Below are 13,611 nucleotides of genomic sequence, written 5' to 3' on the forward strand. Positions count from 1 at the left end.
AAAAATATGTTCATTTCTTTTTACTAATTCACTCCCTATGCTTTTGTCCATTGAGTGCAATGTACATTTTAAGTGTGGGGAAGGAAATATCCACTCTTGTGAATATTTGTATATATTTGTAAACACTTGTAAATTTGATAAAATTTCCAAAAAATGCCTAAAAATTGAAAAAATTACAAAAAAATTTGCATTGTATATATATATATGTTTTGTCTAACCTTTCGCATAGCACATTGACCATTTGAGGCAAAGAGGAGCTAGAAGACCGCTTGGTATAATCCTTCCTATCTCTTACTCCTTTCATTATTCTTTCTTTTTGGTATCTTGAATATTTTGAAGGAGAATGGGAATTTTGTTGCCTTGGGTGTCTCCTTGGGAGACTTGTGGATTGTTAGGTGTTGATGTGTGCTGCTAGGATTAGACATTGGTTGCACGTTTATTTTCATGTTCTTTCGATTTCCGCATGCATTTTGTCACATGTGCATATGTGTTGTTGTTAGGCTTAGTTGCACTTAGTTTGTAAATGTTTTGCATTAAGCATGGTCGAGGAAGGGAACCAAGTACCCCCATGATGAGTTATATTTCAAATTGTGCCTTTCCCCTCCCCGTGGCTTGCACCCGTGACCTCTTAGTTAGCCGAGGGAGGTGGGCTTGGCCAATGAGTTTAGACCGATCTTGTGAGACCTAGGGCCGTAGACTAGACCTAGGGCTCGACTTAGCCACTCAAAGGTAAGGGTAGAGCCTCCTAGGGTGGGTATATTCATACCCCACCCTCATCTAGGTTTGAGAGTAGGCCTCCTCGCGAGGCGTGTCACATCAAGACGCATAAGTGTGTCATTTCGTCCTTAGACCGTGAATTGCATTTCATTTTTGTGCACATGTTATGAAACAAAATCCGTTTGTATGAACCTCACATAGCCAAATTAGCTTGGTTTCGTCCCCTGCATTGATATCCTCTTTTGATTCACCCCTTTGAGCCTTAGCCTATTTCTTTTGGCATACCCACTAAAAGAGCTACATCCCAAAAAAAACACCCCTCCTTGATCAAGAATGGGTCGTGATTTGTAGATGATAGGCTATCGCACACCTATGCAAAAATAATATTTATACCCTAGACACAAATTAATGTAGTACGTAGGGGTCGAACCACAAAGAGACGGGAGTTGTTAATTAGTTGTTGTGGAGTGAGTTTTATCTTAATAGAAAATGGTTGGTGGGATTGAGTTGATTTATAAATAATGATGTAAGAACCGTGAATAAAACAATATATGAAAATATGCAAAAACAATATGATTAAAAGATTGTCTAGGGAAAACGGGTCACACATGCAAATTTATAAATGTATCATGTTAAACTCGGATTAGGTAACGTTAACTAATTGTTTAGGTCATTAGACACCCACCTCTCGGCATTAGTGTCCCAACCATAGAACAGATCCTAGAGAAACTCTCGTCCATGACTAGGTCGTCCTACTACACATGCTTAGTCTAATTCAATTCCGTGCCTCTCGACTTATAGAATGAATGAACAAACTTAATCTATGAATAAGGCCTTTAAACATAGATTAAACATTATGGTGCAAATATGTGATAGAAACAATTATACAATATTAACTTATCCTTATTTTGACATTTACAAATTACTTAATCATGCATGACTTCCTTTATTCCCTAGACAAAGGTAAATTATTCTAACATTTTGGAAATGTAAACTAAACTAATGTTAATTAGAATGATATATAACATAGTGTAAATAGGAATAGAATTACCTTGAAATGGAAATGGAAATGGAATTGAAGAACAATGCAAATATAAATAACTTGATATGTAAATTGTATATAACTTGAATTGAAATTGTTTATAACATAATGGAAATGCTAAAAGGAAATCTAATCTAACCTAAACTAAGAACTAAAATGAGAGTATAAAAGTGGTGTAGAAAGTATGTAGGAAGTGTATATGAAGTGTGTTTGAGGTCCCGGATCAACACCCTTTATATAGGAATAAGAGAGTAACGTAAACAATCAAGAAGGAGGTAACCCCGATCGGGGCCACCCCACCCCGATCGGGGTCGTGACATTTCTCATTTTCCTCTTAAATCCGTCTTAACTTTGCACTTAATGTTGATGCGGAATCCGATGCTTATGTCTTTATGCGTCCGTCTAAGGTATCTTAGGCATCCTTTGGCATCCTTTGGCATCCAATGCAAACTCTTTTCATGGGCTTTCATTTGGATTTCATTTCTTTACATATCCACCAACTAAGATTGGTTTCCTCTTGCTCGGGTTTTCCAATTTCTTCCCAAAATGCCCCTATGCTTCCCGAAACACCTTTGCATGGTCAGGACTTGCTCTCATTAGCCTCGTGGACTTGGGTAATTGCTAATTTGATGGGAAAAAGCTATTAAAAGCTTAATTTCCTACAAAACACAATGAAAAACAAGCAAACACAACTAGAACACGGGATTAGCTCACAAACACTAACATTAGTGCAAATGACATGTAGAATAGAGCTAAAATAGGGGGTTAAAATGAATATATAAAATGGACCTATCAGTAGAAGTGTCTAGGTGGTGAAGTCGGAATTTAGTGATGGACGAAGTACAAGTCCATTGGGTCAAAATTTAGTCTACATTTGGTGTTGTATATAAATAAGAGGTTGAAATATTGTAATGAAAAGCGAAAGAGAAAAATGAAAAAGTTTTGAAAAATCCAAAAAGAATGAGTTACTTGTGTTGTGTATATATATTGTCAAGAAAAGAAAAAGGCAAGCAACACCCCTACTCATCATTTAAAAGGGATAGAAAAAGTCGTTGCTAGAATAAAGGGCATTTGATGTTTTTCCAAAGTGAGTCGGGTTTACACAATTTTTGCATAATTTGGGAGACCGAGTTTTTGTTAGGGTGTAGACGTTGCTCATTTGTTGAAATAATGGGAGTATTTTCAAGTTTTTCCAATTTGAGTTGGGTTTATGCAATTTTTGCATAGTTTTGATAATCAATTCTATGTTACGGAATAGACGTGTCTCATGTGTTGCAACAAGAAGTGGGAGGAGTGATGTGTTGGCAATTCTTGATTTGAACTCCACATATCCAAACGGTGCTTACACCAATCCCGTTTTGTCCTACTCCCTAGCCCCATTACAACCCTTGTTTCATATTGTGTGCGTTGTACCATTGTTTGCATTTCATTGGACATAGGACGGTCTTACACATTAGATTGCGGGCACGTTTTCGCTAGTCGAGTTAGGAGAGTGATTTTGGTTACTATTTGTCACAAGAATTACCTTGTTCTTTCATTGAGTGACGAGTGAAAACCATGAGGATGTCGTTGCCTAGGTTACCTTAGTCATGGGTCCCATGGTTGAATCTCGTGTCGGTTTTGTAATTCTCGGCGGACTTGCCTACTTCCCCTTACCCCGCTCTTGAATGTGTTTCTTGAGCATTGGTCACACTAAGGGTTGCTTGAGCTATGCTTAGGGGGTTGGCACCTCCGTTGGAACTTCTGAGACGGTACTCCCGACCAAGACCATGTTTTGTTGTTTGAAAATCCGGCCACTTAGATGAGAAAAGTGGACCATTTTGTTAGATGCATTCTATTGCTTGATTACGTGCTTTCATAATGGATGCATCGCAATTTTGTAGAAAGACCCAACTTGCCTTGCAATAGGGCACTTTCCCCTCATGAGTGTCAAATTATGAGTTGAAGGGGCGTTGAGTGCGCTAATACTCGTTCGGATATTATTAGTTAGAATAATTAAGTGGTGTTTATATTGTGCATTCACTTTAGGATAGGAGTTTTGACTTGTATTGCATTTTGATCATACTTGAGCTTACTCGAGGACGAGTAAGGGTTTAGTGTGGGGAGATTTGATAACTACGTTATCGCCCCTTCATTCGTGTCAAAAATCCTTACTTTAGTCCTAATTTTGGTGCATTTAATTGATAATTACTCGAGTTTATGATTAATTTGCCTAAATGAGTCTCACCGGATTATTTGCTAAGCTTTTTGTAGTGTTGCACGCTTCCCCATGCAAAACCGATCAACATTTGGTAGCCAAGGATCAAGATTAGCCTTGTCAGTGTATCTCCTTCCCCTAGCCAGTGTATTATGATCAGGCGCGGTGCAACTCAAGGGTAGCCGGTGTATCTCATTTAGCCTTGTCGGTGTTACTCCTTCCCCTAGCCTGTGCACTGTGATCAGGAGCAGTGTAATTTTGGTCAGCCGGTGTAACTTGTGAGCAGGCGGTGTAACTTTCCTCCAGCCGGTGTAACTAAGGGGCGGGCGGTGTATCGATACACCGACTGGGAATAGTAATCGGGCTGTTTTTGAGAATTGTTTGTATTTTGATGTTTTTAAGCCCATGATATATATGGAAAATGGGTAACCTTGTAAGAAAAACTTTCATTACACTTGTTTTTGGATCAAAAATTGGGTAGGTAGAGAAAATTGGGAAGAATATTGGATCTCACTTGTTCTTAGATTTTTGAGAAGAAATCAATTCAATCAAGTTATTTCCTTTCTTCTTTGTTGGTATATCTCCTTTTCTCATATTTATTTCCTTGTTTTAGTTGTTAATTTCATGTTTCCTTAGTTTATGCTTCCCTTGTTTTTGAATATTTACCTTACTTGTGGTTAAAGTTACTTCCTTTTTGCTTAATTCCACTTAGTTAAGCCTTAATTGGTTTAATATCATCTTCCTTGTTGTGAATTGCATGCTTAATAGTAGAAATCCTTATCTCATAATGTTTATTGTTAAAGTTACCACCTTTAGTAGTTTCCTGTTAAAATAACCATGAATAGTGAGTAGTCTTTTACTAGGACTCGGTTTGACCCGACATGAGTAATTTCACAAATTGATTCTCATAAAGGCTAATTGTTGGGGGAAATTGGTGAGGGTAGTTTAGAGGAATGACATGGTTTATGGATTAATTTTGGGTAGTGTCGATTTGTAACCCTTGTCCACCAACGAGAGTCGGTTAGGTTGTAAATTGGATACCCGGAAATTGGTCTTATCACTAACCTAGGTTGAGACCGAAAGGGAGAACCAAGGGAGGGTACCTCTAGTCTAGTGTTTGAAATCGACCTCCGAGAGGAGGAGTGGGATGACCCGGAATACGATGAGTGCTTAGTGACCTTGACCAATTACTTGACCACATTGGGAAAATGCATGTTTTTGGGGTAGTTGGGTGTTGAGTTAGGGATTCCGACCTTCGAACCCGAGAGGGGGGTTGGTGGGTAGAGCTAGTGTCCTATTATGAGCCCGAGAGGGAGTTATAGTAGGCGAATTAGAGTCATCTCCCCCTTACCTTTCTACCCCTTAAGATTAGCCTAGGGAATGGTTATGTGAAATTATGAATAGTCGTGGGAGAACCGAGTTCTAGCCTTTCCTATCATTTGATTAACTCTTAATCTCTTTTAGCTTGATTTTACTTGTCTTGTTTAATTGCCTCTTTATTTGCTAGTTTAGTGTTAGATTACTACCATTACCCTATTATCGTTTGACTTAGCTAAACTAGGGAATTAGAACGATTAGTAGTCTACCAACTCCTTGTGGGATCGACCCTCAAAAGTGTACAACGACAAATCATGCACTTGCGAGTTTAATTTGATAACCATCAATATCATTCCCACATAGGGTATATACACACGAATTTTCATTTAAGATGGGTACTATTTATCTTAAAACTTAAGACGCGTCCAATACATATCAAAATATATAGTAAGTTGTCTATAAAATGCCAAAACTTTTGATTTTATTACTCTATGTGATAATATTTAATCTGTTTTAAAATTTTAAAAAATTACTCGTTTTAAACAACTCACTGATATATACAAACCAAACACATGCAGTGTAAATAGTAAATTTTGAAAAGTTAACACTCCAATATACTCCTTTCGTCCCGGACATTAATCTGTCTTTGATTTTGGCACAAAGACCACGATAAGAGGAGGATCAATTAATAGATGACAAGGGGAACCAAATTGAGTTTGGAGGATCAAATTACCCATTAAAATAAAAAAGCAAATTATTAACTGAGATAACCCAAAATAAAGTAGAAAAACATATAGCCAGGACCGAGGGAACATATTTTGTTAGTCAAGTCATCTTTTAGATTTACCAACTCTCCTACAATTATAAAACCTTCTTATAAATCACTCACCAACTCATACTTTGAGTCCAATCCATTTACTTTACTATATATTTTATTATTTACTTAAAATAAACATACAATTAATAAAAAATTGGGACCAAATAAAGTTGGAGAGTTAACCCTACCTCAACTATCCTCCTAAAATGATTTAACTCTTGATGAATCCATGAGAAGAGTAAATTAGAGAATTATCAAAAGTTAATTCATTGTCCATTTTATCTCTTATTTGAAGAAAATAAAAAGTTATGCAAAGTTAACCGCTCTAGGAGCTCTTAAAACTTTAGTGAAAGTCTTCAGGATTCTTAGGTTTTAAGCTTCTCCAAGAGCAATTTTTAGGAGATTTTTCACGAACTAAAATTTCTAAATTTCAAGAGTGTCACTTTTTTTTTGGTGAAATGTGAACTTTATATATAATAAGCATGAAGGAATTACATCACCATACAAGAACCCCACACCTCCCTAGGCAACATACAAGCCTAACAAGAGACCCTTATACTGTTAAGCCATGAACAATCAATTCGAGAATTACAACTCTGAGCTCTACTCTGAAGTCTACCAATAACAGATGCCTTAATTCTACTTAGAAAAGCATTAGGATGAGGTACAGCCTCTTCAATCCTGCATTTGTTAAGTGCATACCAAATATGGTAAGTTAGACTAGCAATCCCAGCAATGATAGCCTGTTTTTTCAACATGGATGCACATCTCCAGGTTTGACACCATTGAACAGGTTCACCACCACGCATGGAAAAGTCCAACCAGGCCTGAACCAGCTCTAAGCATTTTCTACTAAAATCACACTGAAAGAAAAGATGGCTTCTGGTCTCATCCTCCTGTTGACAAAGGAAGCACTTGGTCTCCTTACTGATTTCATGATGAAACAGTCTATCCCTTGTAGTGAGTCTGTTCAGTGTGTACATCCAGAGAATGAAAACATGCTTAGGCACTGTCAGTCTGTTCCAAATGACAGGTCACCACCTAACCTTAGGACTGGCAATACAAATCCATTTATATCCACTCTGAGCATTATAGTCACCCGCATGCTACAAATTATTGCTATAGCCACTCTTAAAGAGCTCCTTGATTTTTCAAATTTCTCTCCATACCCAACTGGAATTGGTAGAAGGAGAGTAGTCCCACCAGGATTTGTTTTTAATATAGATTGCATTCACCCATTTAATCCATAGGTGATCCTGCTTGCTAATAATCCACCAGGTAAACTTGGCAATACTAGCTTTATTCCAATCAGAGTAATTCAGGAACCCTAACTCCACCATTCCTTTTAGTGTTGCAGAAGTGCTCCTAAGATACTAGAAGACATATAAATTGATCATTACCAGACCCTAAAAAATTCCTGCAAATCCCCTCAATCTTCTTAATGATAGTAGTGGGTATAAGGAAAATTCTGGCCCAATAAGTATGAAGCTGAGATAACACAGCCTGGATAAGAACCATCCTGCCAGCATAGCGGGTTTAGGTAAATAGATTGTTGTATACATGTGTAAATTATAGACATATTCATTTTTTACAATCTACTAATGTGTATATGCTGGCGGAGCAGCATATTGGAAAATAGTAGATTGGAGCTCAATCTACTGTTTCAATATACCATTTACCAAACATGTACTTTAGTTGATGGTTGAATCAAACATGTTAAAAGCTTTGAATATGTCAAAATTTCATCAATCTACTTGATATACGATTTATTTACACCTTATTTCCCTCTTTCTTTTATGCATTCCGGCTCATATCGAGTCGGTTTCGTGTGCCTTTCCTTGCATTTTGTGCCTGATCCTCGTACTTGTTATTTTGTGTGTCCTTTTGTAGGAACCGAGTCGAGTATAGAGGAATTGGGGTAAGAAAGGCATTCTAATGCCTTTACATGAAGAAAAGGGAGATGAAGGAGCTGAGGACAATCCTCTGCCGGCAGGCCGGCAGCCGGCCCACCGGCAGGGGATGTTGCTATGAGGAGAAAAAGAAGGAAACCAGCTGAGAAGATGTTCTCTGCCGGCAGGCCGGCAGGCGGCCCACCGGCAGGGAACACAAGTCCAACACTTAGGAAATTTTTGAAGAAGTTTTTGGCCAAAGTTTGAGGAACGCGCTGCCGGCACAGGCAGCCGGCCCACCGGCAGAGAATTACGCAACCTCTATTTTCCTCAGTTTTTGAAGAACGCGCTGCCGGCACAGGAGGTCGGCAGCCGGCCCGCCGGCACAGGAACACGCAGCACGCAAAATGGGCTTTTTCTTTCTTTCCTCCCTTAATCCAATGATAGCCTATAAATACCCCCTCCTTAAACCCTTTGTACACATAACCCTAGATCTGAGAATATTTCCCTTTCCAAGTTTAAAACTTTATTAATCATTTTGTTAATCATTCCCTAATTAGATAAGTTCTTGAATTAAGTTAGCAATAGAATTTGGGTTGTAAGAAGATTGAAGATTTCTCCTTCTTTATTATTCTACCCTAATTCATCTTTGCTATTGAGTTGGTATTGCTTCTTTCCCTATTTTCATTAGTTTACATATTGCCTTTCCTTCTAGTTTGTTTAATTGTTTTTGGTTAAAAATTGCATCCTTGTTATTTGATTGTTGTTCCTTTCACTTTTGTTCATCTTCTCTTAGTTCATACTTGTTATTTCCACCCAAAGTTTCTATCTTTGAGTTGTTGGTGTTAAAGATTGTGTCTTTTAAGTATAATCTCCTCTCTTATTTGTTTGTTAATCATTTGTTTACATTTATCTTGTCTCTCATAATTGCTACAACAATCATCATGCTTTCTCTCTATGTCATTTGTTCTTCTCCTCTTATTAGCATAATTATCCCCAATATGAGTGAGTAGTTACCCTTATAGGGTTTAGGGGGAGCCTAAATAGGATTAATGGGCATGATTAGTTGATAAGTTTTGAGTCTTTGGTGTAGGATTTTGTCTTTCTTAGCATGCACACAAGGTGTTTGACGAATTGTGTGAGTGAAAGCTTGTATCTTTTTGTCTTAATCGCTTAATTCCTCCTTTGAATGAAAATTTGTTGGTGGTCTTGTTGTTTGTTTTGAATTAGTTGTTGCTCAACGAAAGTTGGTGACCGCCTCTAGGACAAACCCTCACCTTAGACTATTTTATCGACTTTGTTGGTCCTTAGTTCCTTTAGGTGACCCCGAAAACCCTAGTCTCTTAATCATCGTATTCATCTTCTTTAAATTGATTATTTAGTTGCTTTAGTAGTTAAAACCAAAACCCCTTCTTTTATTATTGATTAAACTTGACTCTAAGTTGGACCTAGTAGAAACCCCCGCCGTCTTCGTGTTCGACCCCGACTAAATACTACATTTAATTGGGTTTTATAAATAGTTTTGATAGAGGGAAACCGCGACAATTTCTTAACTATCACTACTGTTTACCAAACATACCCCCTTATCTCAAAAGTCAAAAGTAGATCGTCATCTCTCTTGGGAATTGCTTCGGCTCCGTAGTAGACAGTCACAGCTGCCTTGGGTTTGCTTGGGTGATTTTAATGAGATTCTTTATTCGACAGAGATGATAGGAGGTAGTAGGCCTCAGCGACAGATGAACAATTTCCGGGATGCTATTGATGATTGTGGTCTTAAGGATGTACCATGGGAGGGATACAATTTCTCCTTTGATAATGGGCAAGCCGGGGAAGCGAATAGACAGTGCATGCTTGACAGGGCTCTTTGTACGGCTGCTTGGACTGATTTATTCCCTTTCGCTAGACTAATTTATTTGGCTAGGGAATGGTCAGATCACGCGCCCATTAAATTGGTTCTAAATAGAAGGGACATTGAAGAACCAAGACCTCGAAAATTCAGGTTCGAACAGATTTGGGTTGGAGCGGAGGGGTGCAGTGATGCGGTGGAAAGAGGGGTCGAGAAAGGTGGTGGGAATTTGGTACGGATTTTGCAGGAGTGTGCGAGAGAGCTGCGGGACTGGAGGGGCTTGAATATTAACTGTATTGGGAAGAATATAGGGAGGAAGCTTAAGCAAGTGGAAAAATTAAACACGGGGTTGAGGACGGTTGAGAATGTGCAGCGAAGGAAGAAGCTTCTGGCCGAGATAGCTGAGTTGAGAAGCAAAGAAGAGCAATTCTGGAGGCAACGGTCCCGGGCTTTGTGGTTGAAAGACGGCGACAAAAATACAAAGTTCTTTCATACACGTGCCTCGGAAAGGAAAAGAAAGAATCATATAGCTAAGCTCGTTGATGATGATGGACGGGTTCGAGAAGGGGATGACCAAGTAGCTCATGTCGCGAATTTATACTTCCAGGAGCTTTTTTCGTCCTCAAATCCCACGGTGCCAGTGGGGGTTTTGGCGGGTTTGGAGGGCAGAGTTACAGAAGACATGAATGAGGAGCTGAGGCGAGATTATACGGAAGAGGAGGTGATCGACGCATTAAACCAGATGCATCCGTTAAAGGCGCCGGTCCGGATGGGATGAATGGGCTTTTCTACCAAACATATTGGAGCTCGGTTGGAACAGAGGTGATAAGTAATGTACTGGCTATATTGCGTGGTCAAAAATCAGTTCGGGAATTGAACAAGACTAATATTGTTCTTATTCCTAAGAAGAAAGCTCCCGATAAAATTCGCGACTTCCGCCCTATAAGCCTCTGCAACGTTGCGTACAAATTGGTATCAAAAGTCCTCGCGAACCGGCTGAAGCCCTTCCTTGGTGAAATAGTTTCGGAAAATCAAAGTGCTTTTACACCCGGGCGAGCGATTTCGGATAATCTCATGATTGCGTTTGAGGTGTTTCATTATATGAAATATCTAAATAATATTGATGGATACATGGCAATTAAATTGGACATGGCCAAGGCGTATGATCGTGTAGAGTGGGTTTTTTTTGGAACGTGTTTTGAGCATCATGGGCTTCTGTCGAAGTTGGATTGATAGTATTATGGACTGTGTGTCGATGGTATCTTTCTCGGTTCTTATAAACGGAAGTCCATCGCCCGAGTTTCGACCTAAGAGAGGGCTACGACAAGGTGACCCCATTTCGCCATACTTGTTTATCTTATGTGCCGAAGTATTATCTAGTCTGCTGAGACGGGCTGTGGAGTCCAATTCTTTACATGGCGTCCGAATTTGTCCCAGTGCCCCACCAATTTCGCACTTGTTTTTCGCCGACGACAGCATTTTCTTCGCTATGGCAACGGTGGAGGAGGTTGAGGTAATTCAGTCCATTATACATAGCTATGAAAGTGCTTCCGGGCAACTTGTCAGTTTGGATAAAACTACCATGTCGTTTAGTAAGGGGGTTCCTCGACAGAAGCGGAGCAATTTGGCCACGAGATTGGGCATTGCGATGGTGGAGGAGCAAGAGAGGTATCTAGGACTACCCACGGTTATTGGGCGCTCCAAAAAAGTGCTAACGAATATCCTGCGAGATAAACTGAGTAAGCGTTTGTCCGGTTGGAGAGGGAAAACATTGTCTAGGGCGGGTAAGGAGGTCCTTATAAAGGCAGTAGCCAATTCGCTCCCTACCTATGTTATGAGTATTTTCAAAATTCCCGTCAACTTTTGTGATGAACTGCGATCGATGATATCTCGTTTTTGGTGGGGCCATGAGGAAGGTAAGAGGGGGATCACGTGGGTGGCTTGGAGAAAGCTGACCCAATCGAAGAGCGTGGGGGGAATGGGGTTCAGGGATTTCCACCTTTTCAATATGGCCCTCATAGGTAAGCAGGTTTGGAGACTATTAACCGAGCCAAATGTCTTATGGGCGAGAGTTATGCGTGCCAAATATTTTCCTGAGAGCGATGTACTCAAAGCGGAATTGGGCTCTCATCCAAGTTACATTTGGAGAGGAATTCTCGAAGCTAGAGACTCACTTATGGAGGGTTGGAGGGTGCGGATAGGAGACGGGATGACAGCTAGAGTTTGGAAGGATGCGTGGATACCCGATTCTCATACGGGTCGCATTTTATCCCCGAGGGTTGTGGGTCACGAAGACATGGTTGTGGCTGAACTGTTAGATGTTAATGGAGTGTGGCGGGATGAGTTAATTAATTCACTATTCCGGAGCTTTGAACGGGATCGCATACGCAATATTCGGATTGGTACTCAGCGCCCTAGTGATTCTTGGTTTTGGGTTGCGGAAAAAGATGGGATTTATTCGGTGAAGTCGGCTTACAGACGGCTGGCAGGAGATAAGAGTGAGCTCGAAGTGGGAGGGGCTTCGAATTGGGTTAGGGAAAAATGGCTCTGGAATCGGCTCTGGAAAATCCCGGTGTGGCCACGAGTGAAGCTCTTCTTTTGGCAGCTGTGCAGCGAAGCTTTGGCAACTAGAGCGAACATCGCGGCTCGAATTCGAGGTGAGTGTCTTTTATGCTCTTTTGGTAATTCACGGCTTGAGTCGAGTCTCCATATTTTTCGTGATTGCAGCTTGGCTAGACGGGTTTGGGAAGGTCTAGGGATAGAGGAGGATGATGGTGAGGATGAGGGAGGTGTGAGGGACTGGATTGAAGCACGGTGGAGGGAGATGGGACATCGAGAGCAAGCTAGGCTGATGGTTGGGTGTTGGGCTTTATGGGAGCATAGGAATAAAGTCGTCTTTGATGCTCGGGAACCGGATCATAGGAGTGTAGTGAGGAGAGTTGTGGAGGTGATGGACGAGATGGAGGGAGGTACGGCGGGTGGAAGGAAGGGGGATGTGACTCGGGTAGAGGAGGAGGGTGAGCGTGCTCGTTGGGGTGCACCAGAGGACGGTTTCGTGAAGATAAACGTAGACGCTGGCGTGAAGGAAGGGGAAGGGGTAAGCTTGGGCGTGGTTTGTCGTGATGAGCAAGGGGTTGTTAAATGGGGTATATCGTCTGTGCTGCCGCAAGTATGGGATCCTACGATGGCGGAAGCTATGGCGGTCCTCGAGGGTGTCACTGAAGCGGTTCAAAGAGGGTATACAAGGGTGGTAGTGGAAAGCGATTGCCTCCCGGTAATCGAAGCTCTGAAGAAGAGATCGAGTGGTCGAAGTTCTTTACATTTAGTTTTTGATGATATCTTATTGCTTTGTAATTCCTTTAGTTCGGTTGTTTGGTCGTACACTAGTAGGAACAATAACAATGTGGCGCACGCGCTAGCTCACGTGTCATCTAGAGTAGTTGGTAGAGTAGTGTGGTCAGATGGTTTACCATCGGTCGCAAGTTCTTTTGTCATCGTTGATTCATTATTAATGAAGTAAGCCTTTGGGCTTTCCCTTTCAAGAAAAAAAAAAGTAGATTCATGGGTTAATACTTAATAGATAATTTTCTTAATTTTATAAAAATAATATTGATATATTTATGTTCTTTAGTTTTGTAGAATTTTTTCATAGTTTTTATATATTTGTATTATTTTGAGGGGATATAAATAAATTTGAAAAAAAAAAATGTTTAGTTTTTTTATGGCAACTTTATAACTTAAATGGTCATTTTGGTAATTAAATTTATAAAATGGTCATTTTAGAAA

The 13,611-nt window shown here is 40.1% G+C and overlaps 1 protein-coding gene across 1 annotated transcript; it reads left to right on the plus strand.

The window, feature by feature from the left end:
- Positions 1 to 9,685: 9,685 nt before the first annotated feature.
- Positions 9,686 to 10,603, plus strand: LOC141649916 (uncharacterized). The gene has a single exon (XM_074458584.1). The coding sequence runs from the start codon at positions 9,686 to 9,688 to the stop codon at positions 10,601 to 10,603; it is 918 nt and encodes a 305-aa protein (XP_074314685.1).
- Positions 10,604 to 13,611: the final 3,008 nt, after the last annotated feature.

This window comes from Silene latifolia, chromosome 3 (assembly GCF_048544455.1).
Source record: "Silene latifolia isolate original U9 population chromosome 3, ASM4854445v1, whole genome shotgun sequence".
Lineage (NCBI taxonomy): Eukaryota > Viridiplantae > Streptophyta > Magnoliopsida > Caryophyllales > Caryophyllaceae > Silene > Silene latifolia.

Bases quoted from the DNA above. Each gene is read 5' to 3' on its own strand.
- LOC141649916 (XM_074458584.1), top strand. From the start codon at position 9,686: ATGATAGGAGGTAGTAGGCCTCAGCGACAGATGAACAATTTCCGGGAT.